The sequence below is a fragment of the Pelobates fuscus genome, chromosome 9, assembly GCF_036172605.1.
Source record: "Pelobates fuscus isolate aPelFus1 chromosome 9, aPelFus1.pri, whole genome shotgun sequence".
Classification (NCBI taxonomy): domain Eukaryota; kingdom Metazoa; phylum Chordata; class Amphibia; order Anura; family Pelobatidae; genus Pelobates; species Pelobates fuscus.
In genome coordinates this window covers 61,490,907-61,509,335 of record NC_086325.1, presented here as the reverse complement: position 1 = coordinate 61,509,335, position 18,429 = coordinate 61,490,907, and the positions used below count along the sequence as shown (strand labels likewise).

General features: G+C 38.5%; 1 protein-coding gene across 1 annotated transcript in view; it reads right to left on the bottom strand.

Annotated features, from left to right (window-relative positions):
• Positions 1–2,498: 2,498 nt before the first annotated feature.
• The window catches only part of MCF2 (MCF.2 cell line derived transforming sequence), a 167,807-nt gene continuing 151,876 nt past the window's right edge, over positions 2,499–18,429 (bottom strand). Inside the window, exons 24-30 of the mRNA XM_063433524.1 lie at positions 13,952–14,030; positions 13,798–13,861; positions 12,897–13,003; positions 10,535–10,647; positions 7,339–7,451; positions 5,671–5,771; positions 2,499–3,339 (exon numbers count right to left, since the gene is read on the bottom strand). Of these exons, the coding sequence (XP_063289594.1) occupies positions 3,299–3,339; positions 5,671–5,771; positions 7,339–7,451; positions 10,535–10,647; positions 12,897–13,003; positions 13,798–13,861; positions 13,952–14,030 (618 nt within the window). The 3' untranslated portion in view covers positions 2,499–3,298. The remainder of the gene's footprint in view (positions 3,340–5,670; positions 5,772–7,338; positions 7,452–10,534; positions 10,648–12,896; positions 13,004–13,797; positions 13,862–13,951; positions 14,031–18,429) is intronic.

Below are 18,429 nucleotides of genomic sequence, written 5' to 3'. Positions count from 1 at the left end.
TATTAGCTATTGATTTTGTCAGTGCAGAAGGAGAAAATTATTGTTTTCACATTCAGGTATTCTGTAGAAAAATTATGCTTATAACGATTAGAAGTTCAGAAGGATTTTATTCTACATTGTTGGCTTTTGCAAGTGAAGAGAAAAACATGCTTGATGTGTTAATATCTATTCACCTGGACATATTGCTGTATACAACACTCATTGTGCTCTGTAATTAAAAAGTATTATGATGGGATTGTAAGGACTGGCTGTTGTTACAGCTATAAATTTTAAGCACTCTCTAAGAAATGATTATTGACTTCTTTCACCAACCACTGATAAATTACATTGCAGATGAAATGTAAGCATTTGATTGGTCAGTCCTCTAAGGGAAGCCTTATATATTATCTCGGTATGACAGTGGGAAAACGATTACTATGATATTAACAAATCCCAATTTCCTTCAATATGAATATCAACAAATGGCTGAAACTTGAAGCAGTGCATTTATTATAATTATCACCATTATTAATATTATAGCATTTTAATTTCACATTGTCCATGACTATCAAACTTACTTCCTGCTTTTATATCCTTCAAATAAATTTGAAAAAAATGAATGTAGTTATGGCACATTATTCTTCACTATGAAATATCAAGGTTATTCAATAAAGTGAAAATTCAAAGTGAATTTCAAATTTAAAGTCAAAATTGCCAAAATGGAGAAATTCTCTAAGTCGGCTATGCTTTCACTTCGCCTACTCTAACCTTAAATTTGAAGTTCACTTTAGTTTTTTAGTAAATAACCCCGAGTGTGTCCAATCCATATTATACACAAAGCACTGAAGAATCTAAAGTAGAACCTTCTGCTTCTCTCTTCTGTTCCCCTTTTTTTGTCATACTTTTAACATTTATTGGGTGACAGGGTCTAGTAACATATTGCCCATCTCAGCAGCATGGAATTAATTAATGTGCAGAATTTAACAATGACTTACAAAGTCTTTCATCAAAAATGCAAAAACGTATGTCAAATGTTTGTGCTACCATTAGAAATCTGTTTCTATTGTATTTTTTTATTGTGTGATCATTTATTTGCATCAGGAAAGTGCAGTTTCTGGCAGTTTATAGTTAAAGGAACACTAACTTTACAAATAGGTATAGTTATTTTTAATGTGCACCTTAGTATTTTTAGATACAGCCCCCCTTAAAGGAAAACAATAATGTTAAGCTGATGGAAATCCACCACCAAGCAGTCTCCTCACTGCAGTCACTGCTCCTCTTCTGAGATCATTCTAATTTAAGATCTCTGATCCAAAACCAATGCTTCTCATAGAGAACCCCGGGGGAACTAAGGTCCACATGCGGCAGTTGCCACGGTCCGTGCTTATGTACTAGAAGCACTTAAAACATTTAGCAGAATTGAACATGACTTCTTTCAATAATAGAAAGTCTTCAATGTTAAAGTGCCTCTAGTAGCTATCACTAAAGGCACTTTGTCATTGAAGACTTTCAATTATTTACTAAACCTGGAATTGTGAAGAGTCAACAAGGGAAGTGCAAAACTGAAAAATGTTTGATTGCCTAAATTTGGAATTTCCTTGTCAATAATCTAAAACTCCTGATTTACTGATTACACCCTGCTATATTTGTAAAAGCTGCCAACATGCAAAAATAAATGTGGTAACTGGTGAATGAAATGGTAAATGGTGAAATGAAAAGAGGGTAAGAAAAAATAGGCAACATAGCAGTGGGTTGAGAGTAAATAAGTATAAAAATGCACTAAAAAAAGTCCAAAACATGAACAGTTTTATATTTTGCCCATCATATCCTACACTGAACCCCACACATAGAAATCAATAGGTTTTCACAACTGATCAATGAATGTCACATTTGTACGTGTCTGACTCTTACAAAAGCATACACATAAACATGTACAACATGTAGAAAAAACTTCACATAGATGGCTCTATACAATGGAAGGAATGTGTAGGTATGCCACTTATCTCTCTTATGGCTATTTGATATAACTTTAGTCTTTGTTTTTATGGAGTTTTATGAATTCAACCAGCCTAGTATCCAGCTCCCCTTTAGTCTTGGCATATACAGAAACAGGTGCACCCCACGTCTAGGAAGCAAATTGGAGCTTATGTCTATATAAAAATTAACAGATACACACACTTACATTCTAACCTTGCACACTTTAGACTATCTACAGATTTCTCCTTTTGCTGGCTTGGATATTTCATTAATACATTCCAAGCCTTAGCGTTATAACCTTTGCATTTATATTATGAATAACCACTTCAAGAACCACCGGTTAGACAAACACATTTATGTCATGACTTATGGTGATGCCTCTACTACTACTACTACTACTGATACTACTGGCCATTAAAAAGTTATCTAAGCCAGTGGTTCCCGAAACCAGTATTCATGGCCCATCAACAATCCAGGATTTATGTATTTCCCTGTTTTATTTCAATTGAGATAGTGACAAAACCTGGACTGTTGATGGCTCTTGTACTCTAGGTTTATGGTTGTAAAAACGGATGTCAATGTCTTGAGTGAAGCTGCCAGAACACTTTATTTTCTATGGAAAGAAAAACTGGATACCATGGGAGAAGAATATAACTAAGTAGCTTTAGCTCCCTCCTAATATCTCCTTTCAGGAGGAGATTTCTTATGGAAGCACAAGAGACGTGTATCTTTTTCAAAACATGTATTAGATCTTACACATACGATCATAATCGCCATCAATGCAAAAACGTTTAGAACTATAAAACATGAATTTACATTCAGCAAAAGAATGATGAAGAAGTTTATTGCAATGAGTCAAATTTCACCACAAAATTGTGGCAATGAGTGCAGTGTGTTCATATTGATGTAAAAGTCACTTCCATTAAAGAAGATACAATTCGAACCATTCTAGTGACATGACAAACATCATCAGTAGGCACACAGCAGCCTGAACAATTCAAGTGCAAATGTTTTACTCAAAAATGGGTAAAACGGTGATCAAGCCTGAAATGAATGATCTGCTACGGTTAGCGCACGTATTTACACCTCGTTAAAAACATTCTTTTGTACCAGGTTAAAAAAATTTAATGAAACATGATAAAATGGATCCATCCAATGTACATCATCTTACAAAATGAGATTATTAAAAAAATGTAACGTCATTATGAAATATGTTTGAATCTGCTCCTACAAAGAGTATTATGGATGGCTTCAGCAAGACTGCATTTATTTGTAACATGACTTTGTAGTAATATCTTTCTGATTCTCCTCCGAAAGACTGCATTCAGACTGATCAATCAGTCTAAGGAGAACTTAGCTTCCTTGTGTTGCAAAGGGTTGATTCTGAAATAGAAACAGAACACAATCAAAGCAACTAGAGTTGTTGTTTTTTTTTATCTTGTATTACTATTTTTTTCAAAAACTACCAATTTTCCACCAAGGCAAGACTAAAGCTTCTTAACGTCTTTCATTTTACAGTGTGGCAGATCATGCTGCTGATATAGACATTACATATGTGTATCTTAAAATTCTTTTTGAGGTGCCAATTATTACAAGGAATATTTTAAAATGTCAGGGGTGACCACAGCCTTGTTCTCTTGTTGTGTGTCATTATGAGGATTATTGGCTGCTGCACAGTATATGCAGTAAACGTAAGAAGAAAAAAAGGCACATTTTCTAACAATTCTAAAAATAGCTGAACAAAAAAGCAGAGATTTTATTGCTGGCTCTTGTTTTCTACTGGGTGCTTATTTTGTAGGTTAATATTTAATCGTCAGTGGCTTCTACGAAGCTACATACTAGGTCGTATTATACAAATACCAGTTTGAGATATGGTAACAAGAAATCAAGCATTGCATACATATGGTTTTGTATCCATTCAGTCTAATCATATTTATTTTATTTTTATCGTCATATTGTAATAATTTAAAGGAATAGAGGTCACTAAAATGGCAACTGAGGAGAACGGAATGTGTGGATTGTGAATTTTAATTCAAAAAGGTTGCCTGCAATATTTCCCAGCTCAGTTCCCATGCAAAGGGCAAATACTAAAAAGAGAAAGCATAGGGATTTAAGAATGAGAGGTGACATAAAGAGAGATTAGCTGGAGTCTCTGTGTTTCTCTCCTAGGTAGAAAATATGCACAAAAAAGACTAACTACTACACCTAGGTTAATACATTTAACAGGCACAAACTGTTGTGACCTATTAAACATGGAAGCATGCTTGCACAAATTTTCTGCAATGCTCAAAAACAGTAAAACTAAATCCAGACATCTGTAGTAATTAAAGAAGCATTATAGTTCCCTGGTAACCGTTTAGGTGGCCAGCCCCCACCTGCAGGGATATAAAAAGTATTTTTACTTCCTTTTTTCCCTCACAGAGCCAGTCTCTGTGGCTGGCCCTGCCTCTGTAGCTGAGATCATTGATCTCAGCCCATCTAATGCTTTCCAATAGGAATACACTGGGAGGCTAATGCGCATGTACTTTATGAGACCATCTGATAGAAATAGCAGAGTTTTACTTCCTCTGAAGTATCTCTTCTGACTGTCTGAGTGACTGCCACTATAGGCACCTGTAGAATGATTCTGTAGAATGGTAATGTTTTCAGCTGCAGGGTTAAAATATGGGGACATGACACCCAGACTTCATTGAACTGAAGTGGTCTGTGTGCCTATAGTGTTCGTTTAAGGCATTGCACACAAGTCACAAGGTTCCCTTCCAGGGTGTTGATTAACAGCGCTGCACTTTTGAGCCACATAGGTTGTTGTACAGTACTATGGGGAATGCTATTTTAACATCCTATAATTTGCAATGCATTTCTAAAACAGTTCTAAAACTAAATAGAGAAATGTGTTTATCTTCTAGGTGAAGACTGGCACTAGGTCGGGGTGGCAGGTTAGTGAGGGTTTCTACAAAATAACATGTCAACAAAAGAATAAAACTGAACTAAGTCTTATCTTGAAAGAAACCATTGTGGCATTTAGTGTAAATTTAAAGGGAGAGGAGTGTATAAACGCATGACTATTACTTGACTGTCTGTAAAGTATAAAATTGTTATTCTAGAAAATCAAAATTTTTAAATAGCTGCTCAGACCCTGAGGAGCCAGGCAAGGCCTAGGCAGAACAAGGACATGTGAGTGTGAGGGGAGTGTATACAGGGGAATGTGGTAAAGTGGTCTTGGGATGGGGGTGGAGTAGTATGGAGTGGATGGGTGGGCTAGTAAAATTGTAATTGTAAAATTGTAAACTCGCTTTGATTCCAACAATTCATGCGATAGCAAATAACCTTGCCTCTGTCTGCCAACATTATTTTTGTATGTCAATTCCTTGTTAAATAATGTAACATTAAATAAAGCACTGTGGAAATGGCAGTCTTATATAAATGCTTTTTTGTTAGTAAGAATAAAGTGATTTCTAATCTTTAGTGACACATTAACATCAGTATCTGTTTTTAATATTTGTAAGCTGCAGCCTGTATACAAAACAGATTGGCAATCAGATACAACCATTATAAAACACACAATTTGGATAAAGAGATACTTTACGATCGGAAATACGTTTTTTTTGTTAATAAAGCCATTTTGCATGACAAGTAATCTACAGCCTGCCATATGTAAGATAGTGTGTGAAAATGGGATCTAGTAAACAGTTATATTCTGGCTATACTCTGTACCTGATATCTTAGCTGCTCGGATCCTGCATTCGCCAATGACAATCTGCAAATTGTTGCCATGAATCCAGCCTTCTTTTTTTCTGTCCAAATTTTTCACTAACCTATTGTCATATAGATAAAAGTCTTAGTTGCGCGATATAAACAGAATGTTAAAATGGACCTTATTTAATAAATTATATAGTAATTCTGTTCCCATGAAAAACTAGATTCAGAACTGAACTTTTTTAATGAGGGAAAAAAATAAATCATACTGATGCATTAAGTCTTTCTACGAAAATATTATATGACAACTTGGTTTACAAATTTCAGATAATGGAAGATCATTTGAAACTGTAGGAATCTAGTATTAGTTATAAATGATCTAGATCAGGAAAAGGTGCAACATCGTAGTTCTCTTGTTGGGATGCTTTACCATCCTATGGTCCAGGACAGCGGTAAGAATCCTTTTAGTGGTACTGTTCTAAAACAAGATCTTGAAGTCCGTGTGCTGATCCTATTTTATATTTTTTTAATTGAGGTGTGTATGCTGCCATATTCGGTTTGTGTTATTTATGGGCGCTGCAGTTGCTTTCTAGCATCGTATTTGTGTGCATGTGAGCTGTTGTATATGTTAATGAGTAGTACAGAGGCTGCTTGTGGAATTGTGTGCGTGGACGACATGTCACATAAATTGTTTGGTGGTGTGTGTATGTGTGGGGCTGCTTGAGGTATTGCATGCAAGACGCTGCTTGTGAGGTTGTGTGTGGATTGTCAGTGGTGTTGTGTTTATGGGGACTGTGTGTATTATTTGTATGAGGGGGGGGGGGCTTTTTCTGCAGCGCTGTGTATATCTAGTAGTGTGGGTGGCTTCCCTGGGATCTAATGGTGACCAGGCTGGCCAGGTACCGGTAAAGGCAGGAGCTGTGATAGCTGCTGCGGGCTGCTCTACTCCAGTGCAGATTCCTGTTCACGAGAGCTGGGAGGAATTGATCAAAGCACTTAAAGTGCTGCAATGTATAAATTGATGATTGTCCCTCACCACCTTTTTGCACTAGCAGATATCTGAAGTTCCGCTGGGACTCTTGATAGGCCAGAGCCTGTTTGGTTGTAGCAGCCTTGTGTGCCGTGTAAAGGCATCTCAAGTGCCATGCATGGCACATAAACTGTAGCTTGCTGACCCCTTGTCTAGGACCAGCAAAAAATCCTGGAAGATATCGTTCTCATAATGTATTAAACATGCTTGTATTTTATACATGAAAAACTATAATGTTGAAAAGTAAGAAGCGTTCCAGATTGTAAATGTTATAGTAGAAACAACAAAAAAATAGAATTTAGCATAGACTAAGCAAAAATAGTTGATCTGAAAAAAATCTTCTATGCAACAAGTCACAACTTGTGAGTATTTCAGTCTGATCTTTCATAACACTGTACAACAGCAGAGTAAGTTGGACACATGATAAAGGGTTACGGCTAGTAAAAGCTGTGTCTTGCTTAGGAGATGGCTGGTTTGGCCTTAAATAGGTGGGATTAAGAAACTTTGAAAATATTACGGCGGGCTTTACAGCTCTTGAATTGTGTTTCCCTATATCCCCAGGATTTATCTTTAATAATTTGAGTGTCCGAAATAAAAATAACAGGTATTCATAAAAAGATCTTGCTAGAGAATTTAAATGAGAAATAAAATCCTACCACTGCCCTTCCGAATCTTCCTGCAAAAGCTGAATGTCATCTCCGTTTTTCACCAGAATATCTTCAGAGCCTCTTTTTTTGCAGTCAGCCAGTGCTTTGTATTTACCTGGAGACTGCACATACATGTGCAGGGAAGAAACAGCATGCACTGAGAATGTATGAGATATGAAAAGTCAACATTTATTTTTGTATATCTGTGTTAAAGGACCACTCTAGGCACCCAGACCACTTCAGCTTAATGAAGTGGTCTGGGTGCCAGGTCCCTCTAGGATTAACCCTTTTTTTTTTATAAACATAGCAGTTTCAGAGAAACTGCTATGTTTATTATAGGGTTAATCTAGCCTCCAAATCCTCTAGTGGCTGTCTTACTGACAGCCGCTAGAGGCGCTTGCGTGATTCTCACTGTGAAAAATCACAGTGAGAGCACGCAAGCGTCCATAGGAAAGCATTGTAAATGCTTTCCTATGAGACCGGCTGAATGCGCGCAGCTCTTGCCGCGCATGCGCATTCAGCCGAAAGGGAGGATTGGAGGCGGAGAGGAGGAGGAGAGCTCCCCGCCCGGCACTGGAGAAAGGTAAGTGTTTAACCCCTTCCTCTCCCCAGAGCCCGGCGGGAGGGGGTCCCTGAGGGTGGGGGCACCCTCAGGGCACTATAGTGCCAGGAAAACAGATGTTGCTCAAAGGTTAATGTGACATTAGGATTCCTTCAAAACGTTTAGATGGGACATTCCACAAGCCAAAGGTAGGATCAAAAGCCATGGATTAACACAGAGCAAATAGAAAATTCATATAAATACAGAAATCACATGCCTGGAGTATATTTATAGTTATTGATATACAAATAAAAGTACTGTGTGCATTGCACAAATTGAGACTAATGTAAATTATCCTAAAAGGTTCTACAAGTTTTAATATTTGCATTGTTAAAAGAAACTGAATATATTACTTCTTACTTAAAAAGGCACTAACATTTCTGAAAAGAAAGGTCCCTAGCATCATGAAAAGGCAGAAAAACTATTTTATTTGGTAAAAAAATAATTTATAAACTCTAATTTGAGCATTGAGGTTTTTAAACCCTGTCATCAATAATTGTATATGCACCATCGTATAGTTCTTTAAAAGCTGTTTATTCCGTGCATTAATCTTTTTTTTTTTTTTTTTTTTTTTAATCTTAAAGTGGCTATGCCACTTCTGGGGCCATTGCATATTTCACAAAGACAATCAGAAGTAATATATCTGCTTGACGTGCAGTGGCCCAGGGGAGGAGCCAAAGGAAGATGTTAGATTGTGTGCGTTGGAAAAATTATTTAGAAAATTGAAACTTTGTTTGGGATATCCAACGCTTGTTCATTTGATGATTTGACTGAATTTCATCCATGAAAAAATATTTAGGGAAACTTTGGAACAAACCAAAAAGGGTGTGAAAATGAGCCACTACTGCTGAATACATAAACAATATAGATGCCATGCACATCTTTTGCAGTATACGGTTAGGCACATTTTCCCACCATTTGGATCACAGATCAAGTGAGAAAAACGTAACCAATGTAGTGAAAAAAGAAAAGGAGTAGAAAACAAAACAAATATTATTATAATATACAAAACTATTTTTTACTGCTCCTCCTTTTTGTTCTCTCTATTAGTCACTTCTCACTTATTTTTCCATCAATCGTTTCTTTTTATTGGCCCCATAGGTGAATCAAACTACCATGCTCGGTTAGCGTGCTAGTTTTTTCCTCAGTTATATGTCCATATGCTGCATCAGAGACATTGCCCAAATTCAGTTGAATCACAATTCGGCTGAATCCAAAAGCACACGTTTAGAAGATATACTTACCCGAGACTTGCCCTTGTGGACACTGCTATATTTTAATTGGGTTCCATCTTCAGCTCCTAGTGGCATTTTATCTGCTGATGTCACAAGCACTCTGAATACTCCTTTTAGTTTAGCAGTGACTGCCACTCACGTTAAAATGTGAAACAACTTACTGATATATTTTTTTAAATTATTCTTAGTGACCGTACTATTTTTAATTAATTGGGGGAGCTTTCCATGGCTATTGCACCCAGTTCCCTGCGTATTGTAGTTAAACCTAATGCAACACCCATAGAAAACGTTATTAGTCATTACTGAAGAAGGTTTTCTGTAAAAAGAATGTTCTATTTCAAGGTACTTTTAAAAAAGGTGCACCATTAACATTCTACCAATACATTTTTAAATCCAGTTCCCAAGGGCTACGAACACAGTTTAGTTAAAGGATAACGCATTACATTATAATTTACAATATTAAGTAATGAATAAGTGTTAATTACTGAAAACCTCAAACTACCAGTATTACAGTCATAAAGGTCTGGAATTGAAATCACTGGCTTAACCCATTAGCATTATTATAAAGCTATTTTCTCCCAGGGGGGACACAACATGATTTGGCATACAAGCTGAAAATGTAAATGAATCGGCAACTGATTGATGTCACGCACTTCATGACTATTCTGTAGCTCATTTAATTATACAACTATGGCCTCAATTTAATGTTTTTGTGGATAAACTTTTCAGATAATTTGTCCATAAAAGTCATCATTAAAGTTTATAGGGAATTTTGAAGAAAAATAATTTGAAAAGTTTATAGCAAAATATTAAAGAATTTAAAATGTTTCCAAAAATATAACACCGAGGCCATGTTGTTAAAAGTTTAAAAGTTTCAGAGGCTCCTTTGGAGGTGACCACAGAAGGTTTTGGATAGGAATGTCACTTTAAATATAATTTTCATAGAGCAGATACATAATTTGCATTTGATGCGTTTTAACACAAAATTATTATTTTTAATGAAATTTATCACAGTAATTATGCATTATGTATATTCACAATGCTCTTTCAAACAGATTATTTAAATACACTTCAGCTTTTTTAGCACTTGGAACTAGTGTAGGACCCATTGAGGTTGGGATACTGTGAAGTAGTGGTTGGCTTAACACAATATGGCCATATGGAGGAACTGAATCCCCATATTTGTTTGCCGAGATAGGCGATTTTAAGTAGCCTTAAAGAATTTAGAAATGTATGTTATGAGTGCGCCGTTCCTTAATCTGTATTATGTTGTTAAAATTGACACAACCTGATCTTAAAATAAAGTTCAAAATACAATCATCAAGCTCAAAACCAGGCACATCAATAAATAACTGAATATTCTACTCACCAACTGTAGTGTGTCCTCCTCTTCTGTGTCAGAGCAAGGAAAAGAGCAATGATGGCTTGACCAGCCTTCAAGTCCCTCGCAAATTTCTAAAGATTGTGACATTCCTGTCCAGCCTACGTGCAGTTTGACAAAAGAAATCATTGAGATCCAGACAAAAAAAAAAAGAAAACGTTTTTTCAGTTTGGTCCTTTCCTCCTAGTTTATGGAGAGATGACTTCAAATAAGCATACAAAAAACAAAAATCTCATTGAATCTAAAAGAAATATGCTCTCCGAATACATACAATATAATAGAACTTTGAGGTACAGACGCACTCAGGTGTTAAGTACTCTGTTAATTACATTGAGGTTTACATCAACAAGTGCCAAGCCTGCCTTTTCTTTATTTTAAATATATACAGAGGAGGAATGTACAAAATAGTTTCAGATGGACACACAATCTCCAATGCAGATAGCAAAAATCAAGAAAAACCTTAAAAAAATGCAGGTTATACAATATTAATGTATTCGTATATCCTTACTTGGAATGTTTAATGACCGCTTACATTAGAAAAAATAAATACCGTATATACTCGAGTATAAGCCGAGTTTTTCAGCACATTTTTTGTGCTGAAAAACCGGAACTCGGCTTATACTCGAGTCAATAGTCTGTATTATGGCAATTTGCATTGCCATAATACAGACTGAGGGAGAGGGGGCTGGCAGAGATCTTACTTACCCGTCCTGCAGCTCCTGTCAGCTCCCTTCTCCTCTGCGCCGTCCGTTCAGCACCTCGGTCAGCTCCCACTGTAAGTCTCGCGAGAGCCGCGGCTCTCGCGAGACTTACAGTGTGAGCTGACAGAAGAGCTGACCGGACGGCGCGGAGGAGGAGAGAGCTGACAGGAGCTGCAGGACATGGTAAGTTACAGCTCTGCCAGCCCTTTCTCCCCCCCCCACTGAACTGCCAATGCTGGACCACCAGGGAAGGAGCCCCCCTCCCTGCCATGTATCAAGCAGGGAGGGGGGACGAAAATAAAAATAATAATTAAATAAAAAATAATAAGAAAAAAATATATTAAAATAATAATAAATAAAATAATAAAATTGCCCACCCCCCCACCACTGCAACACACACACACACACACTGCACTCATATACACACACACACACTGCACTCATATACACACACACACACACTGCACTCATATACACACACACACACTGCACTCATATACACACACACACTGCACTCATATACACACACACACTGCACTCATATATACACACACACACACTGCACTCATATATACACACACACACACTGCACTCATATACACACACACGCTGCACTCATATACACACACACGCTGCACTCATATACACACACACGCTGCACTCATATACACACACACGCTGCACTCATATACACACACACGCTGCACTCATATACACACACACACACGCTGCATTCATACACACACGCTGCATTCATACACACACACGCTGCATTCATACACACACACTGCATTCATACACACACACTGCATTCATTATACACACACTGTAAATAAATATTCAATTAATATTTTTTTTTTAGGATCTAATTTTATTTAGAAATTTACCAGTAGCTGCTGCATTTCCCACCCTAGTCTTATACTCGAGTCAATAAGTTTTCCCAGTTTTTTGGGGTAAAATTAGGGGCCTCGGCTTATATTCGGGTCGGCTTATACTCGAGTATATACGGTAAGCACATTTCTAACCAGATATGTATATTCCATGATCTAACAAAATGACTACACTAAAATGTGTCACATGGTTCTCGACTGCAAATATGACCCATATTTTTTCCTTTTATAATCTATGGCCATTTTTAAAAGAATTATTAAAAGAAAATGGACAAAGTGCTCTACTGGAAAAAATGGGCACAGTTTGTTCTCAAGCACACTTTTAGATATTAGATGCTATCTGGTGGTACTACATACTTTACTAGAATCAACTACCTCTCAACCCCTGCTCTTTGAGAATCTTCAAGGGATGTGTAAAATACCACTTCTAACATTGGTAGGGGGATGAGAAATTCAATAATTCCATCCCATCTACTTATGTTAATAATACCACCAGTTGTGATTAGAATCCTACAAATCTACATCTAATTTCCCTTTTTTTAATACTCTCATAACCCAGGACATTTCATAAAGATCATCAATGAATATATAAGTTGTTTCAGATAGTGAAATATATATTTAACATACTGATGGAAAATAAATTGTGATGTGAACTCTGGCCCAGTGGCCCTGAGAGGGCAGCTGTAAACTGCACAGATCAGAAAATGTTTTTGTGAACCAGGAATTCATAGCCATGCTCACCATGGATGGTACACCTACCTCTATGCGCTTTGTGTTGCGGTGAGAGATGTAAACTTTCCAACATTATAGGGCTAGTGTTTTCTGAGTCATTTTCTTCAGAACTAACAGAGGCCCTCTGACGTTTCCTAAGAGAAACAAGTAAAGACTGGTTGTCAGCACTGAAGATCATATCTTCATGATATAAATAGTTTTCAGAAACATTTAGAAAGGGGGCTAAATGGTGTGCTGTTACACACACTATAAGTATCCCTACTGTTTGGCTTGCCAGAGTAAAGGAATTCTCTTGGATGCAAATTGGGTAACAGAAACAATAGACCTACATAAAGATGATACAGAAATAAATGAAAAAGGGAGCCTTAGAAACTAGGTTCCTGAATGGACATCTCTACAGATATTTGATGCAGAAGACATCATTTATCAGGCTGACAATTACACCATGTTCGGTCCCCCACAGTGTGGACAACATACTGAAACTTCAGAAACTGGAAAGAGTGATGACCATGGCCTGCTGTCTCTTCTTTAATTAATGTATTCTGGTTGTTATGCCTTGGCCAGATTTTCAGAACATAATGTCCATTCTTTTGGATTTTCATTAAATGGGAAGGTCTTTACAATAATGTAACAACACTGTTAATGTAACAGATCCTCTGCTGTTAACTGCTCTTTGTGAGATTATTTTATCATCTGTTTCTGGACACTTACAACATGCATCAGACGTTCAATCATAAGAGGGTGATTGTAGCAAAGCAGTAATAGCTATACAAGTCAAGACAATCCACATATCTTGTAGCCCCACGTTTGAGATGTGATATCGAAGATATACTTGTTAGCTTCAAAAATTTAACTTAAATCAATGTTAGAAATAAAAATAATCACTTTTTTAAGAAATGTGATTTTCAACATATGGTTGCCATCTTACCCTTCATTCATTTGTGGAGACATCAGAGTATGGTCGGAGAAAGGACTCTGTTTCTGTTTCTCAACTATATGAGAAATTACAGGAGTTTAGTTATAATGTGCAGGTCAGTTTTCCTTGATATCTTTTTAAAGCCATGACTACAGTGTTTTTGTACCTTTTATAAGTTCTTGTTGTTTTGTTAAAATCTTCCTAATTTCACTTAACCAGGCAGACTTCTGTTCTACTGTCTGGGCCTAGAAACATACAGATTAAGTAGTGTGTTAGCGGCAAACAATATTAATAGGAAATATTTGAATAACATAAGTGTGGCATCCAATTAAACGGTATGATACATCCAATATAGTAATAATCCTGCAGCATTTAGGGTCAGATGTTTGCATTTGTCATAAAATATTTTCGTTCTAATCTTAAGTTTTTAAACTAAACTATGATTTTAAACTATAATTAATATTCTTAATATTCAGTCATACTAAGCCAACAATTTACACATTGCTCACTGCACTCTGAATTGATAGAAATTGGCAGCAGAATTTCAGATTTTAGGCAATTGTAGACGACATGGAAAATCAGAAGGACTGGAGGACTTATTCAGTTAGTTACTGGAGGACTTATTCAGTTAGTTACTGTAGGACTTATTCAGTTAGTTACTTATTCAGTTAGTTATTTATTATCACTTATTATAAAAGTTATGTGTATATATATATATATATATATATATATATATATATATATATATACACACATACATATACACATAATACTTTTTATAATAAGTGATAATAAATAACTAACTGAATAAGTAACTAACTGAATAAGTCCTCCAGTAACTAATTGAATAAGTCCTCCAGTCCTTCTGATTTTCTATGTCGTCTACAATTGCCTAAAATCTGAAATTCTGCTGCCAATTTCTATCAATTCAGAGTGCAGTGAACAACCCTGTAAATGACTTCAAATTGTATGGTAAATTGGGAAAATAAGTTACCTGCCAAGTAATACTGCAATTAGACAGATGAGTAGAGTATTACTAGGTTATTACACTGCTCAAAAAAATAAAGGGAACACAAAAATAACACCTCCTAGATCTAAATGAATTAAATATTTTTCTGAAATACTTTGTTCTTTACATAGTTGAATGTGCTGACAACAAAATCACACAAAAATTTAAAAATAGATATCAAATTTTTCAACCCACGGAGGTCTGGATTTGGAGTCACACTCAACATTTAAGAGGAAAAACACACTACAGGCTGATACAACTTTAATGTAATGTCCTTAAAAAAAGTCAAAATGAGGCTCAGTACTGTGTGTGGCCTCAACATGCCTGTGTGACCTCCCTACAATGCCTGTGCATGCTCCTGATGTGGTGGCTGATGGTCTCCTGAGGGATCTCCTCCCAGACCTGGACTAAAGCATCTGCCAACTCCTGGACAGTCTGTGGTGCAACGTGACATTGGTGGATGGAGCGAGACATGATGTCCCAGATGTCTCAATTGGATTCAGGTCTGGGGAACGGGTGGGCCAGTCCATAGCATCAATGCCTTCGTCTTGCAGGAACTGCTGACACACTCCAGCCACATGAGGTTTAGCATTGTCTTGCATTAGGAGGAACCCAGGGCCAACCGCACCAGCATATGGTCTCACAAGGGGTCTGAGGATCTCATCTCAGTACCTAATGGCAGTCAGGCTACCTCTGGCGAACACATGGAGGGCTGTGCGGCCCCCCCAAAAGAAATGCCACCCCACACCATTACTGACCCACTGCCAAACCGGTCATGCTGGAGGATGTTGCAGGCAGCAGAATGTTCTCCACGGCATCTCCAGACTCTGTCACGTCTGTCACATGTGCTCAGTGTGAACCTGCTTTCATCTGTGAAGAGCACAGGGCGCCAGTGGTGAATTTGCCAATCTTGGTGTTCTCTGGCAAATGCCAAACGTCCTGCATGGTGTTGGGCTGTAAGCACAACCCCCACCTGTGGATGTCGGGCCCTCATACCACCCTCATGGAGTCTGTTTCTGACCATTTGAGCAGACACATGCACATTTGTGGCCTGCTGGAGGTCATTTTGCAGGGCTCTGGCAGTGCTCCTCCTGTTCCTCCTTGCACAAAGGCGGAGGTAGCGGTCCTGCTGCTGGGTTGTTGCCCTCCTACGGCCTTCTCCACGTCTCCTGATGTACTGGCCTGTCTCCTGGTAGCGCCTCCATGCTCTGGACACTACGCTGACAGACACAGCAAACCTTCATGCCACAGCTCGCATTGATGTGCCATCCTGGATGAGCTGCACTACCTGAGCTACTTGTGTGGGTTGTAGACTCCGTCTCATGCTACCACTAAAGTGAAAGCACCGCCAGCATTCAAAAGTGACCAAAACATCAGCCAGGAAGCATAGGAACTGAGAAGTGGTCTGTGGTCACCACCTGCAGAACCACTCCTTTATTGGGGGTGTCTTGCTAATTGCCTATAATTTCCACCTGTTGTCTATCCCATTTGCACAACAGCATGTGAAACTGATTGTCACTCAGTGTTGCTTCCTAAGTGGACAGTTTGATTTCACAGAAGTGTGACTGACTTGGAGTTACATTGTGTTGTTTAAGTGTTTCCTTTATTTTTTTGAGCAGTGTATTTACAATAACTAGATTTATATAGGAATAACATATATTGAGTTTGTAGGTGTATACTGAATCATACCTTTGAAAAAAAGTATTGAATGGTACCACACTCATTCTGATGGTATACAGACCAGGTCAATCCTGGGATTAAGGATCAGTATGTCATAAACCTACTATGAGAAATATTACAAGAGTACTATCCTTTTATAAGGACAACAGAGATCTTCAAATATACAGGTCTACGATACAATCACACACTGATAAGCTAAAACTTTAAAACCACCTGCCTAATATCTTGCAAGTCCCTTTCGTGTTCCCAAAACAGCTAAGATTCAGTGGACAGGTTTTGTAATGGGCATTCTTACCGGTCTGCAGTTATGCAGCACCAACACAGCAAATTGTGATGCACTGTGTGTTCCAACACCATTCTATCATGGCCAGCTGTGTGATAGGACCAGAGGGGCTAGTCTTCACTCTCCACAAGCATCAATGAGTCTTGGTTATCCATTACCCTGACACAGGTTCACCAGTTGTCCTTCCTTGCACTACTTTTGGTAAATATTAACAGGGACAAATCTGGGTGGGTGCACAGGGTGCACTGTGCCCAAGCACCTGGGAGCTGTGGCAGAAGGGGGGGGAGGGGGGAGGGGGGGAGGGGGGAGGGGGGGAGGGGGTGCCAGGTGTGTCAGCAGGTGCGTCTGACCCATGTTAGAGCCCAAGTAGGTTACCTGAAAAGCCCCAGGTTTAAAGGGTCAACTTTATTATTTATTAGTCCTGAATGCCCTGTTCTGTGCCTGTCCAGAACAAGTCACTGAGGGCTAATAAGAAACCCAGCATGCCACTGTCTGTGCTCTTTTCGGTCCCCCTTACCGTAGCATGGCCAAGCAACAGCACCTTGCCTCAGTGACGCCTCAGGCTCAGTGTTCAAGTCAGAGGCTGTGTGGAGGGGGCAGGATATAACACATGTCAAATCCCTGTTTAACACTCAGCACGGCTATGAACAGTTTTGAAGCTAGGCCGAGCCTCTGCCAGGCAAGCTGCAGTCATTAAGAGCATTCTGACAAGCTGCATCTCCTACTGGACCAACAGGGATCAGGATTCCCCCCCTCCCTGGCCAAAAGTAAGCCCCTGGTGGGTGCTGGAAACTGCTTTTTGTTTGTTTCTTTAATTTTATTAAAACCCCATTTCTACTCCGCTACACCACCTAAGCCCCCACCACAGCCCCTAACACGCTCTATCCTACCTTACCCCCAACTACACCCCTTTGCCCCTACACTACCCAACACCCCACTATATCTCCTAACCCCCACATCTGCCTCTAGCCAAATACTACACCAGCTAACCCTCCACTATATCCCCTAACTCCAACTACTGCTCCTAAACTCTCCACTACTGCACCAATCCCCACTACATCGTCTAACCCAACTTCAGCTCCTACCCCCACACTACTTACTTTACACCCCATTACTATCCCTAACCCACATTATATCCTCTAACCCACCACTTCGGCCACATTCCCCACTACAGCCCCTATTTTCCTATTTACACTACACCTCTCATCCCACACTAATTCCCTCTCATTACAGTCCCAATTACAAACTACAGCACCTAAACCCCCACTACAGTCCTAACCCCCACTATAGCCTTTAAGTGGAGTTGTTGCTATAGACACATGCATGTGTTAATAAGATGACCACACCCACCTGGGATGCTAAAAAAATCTGCAGCCAGGTTTCTGTGACCCAAGGATTGGCCCTGGTACAAACCAATGCTCAGTTTGGAGAACTCCTCACAAGACTTGCCAATTTGGAGATGCTCTGACCCATCACTATTTGACTTTGTCAAAGTCGCTCACATGTTTTCGCTTGCCCATTTTTCCTGCTTCCAACACATAAAACTTAAGAATTGACTGTTCACTTGCTGCCTTAAAAATCCCATCCTTGACATATTCCATTGTAATGATGTAATCAATGTATTTTACAAAAAATCTAAATATTTTACCAGGAAGGATACACTGAGATTTCT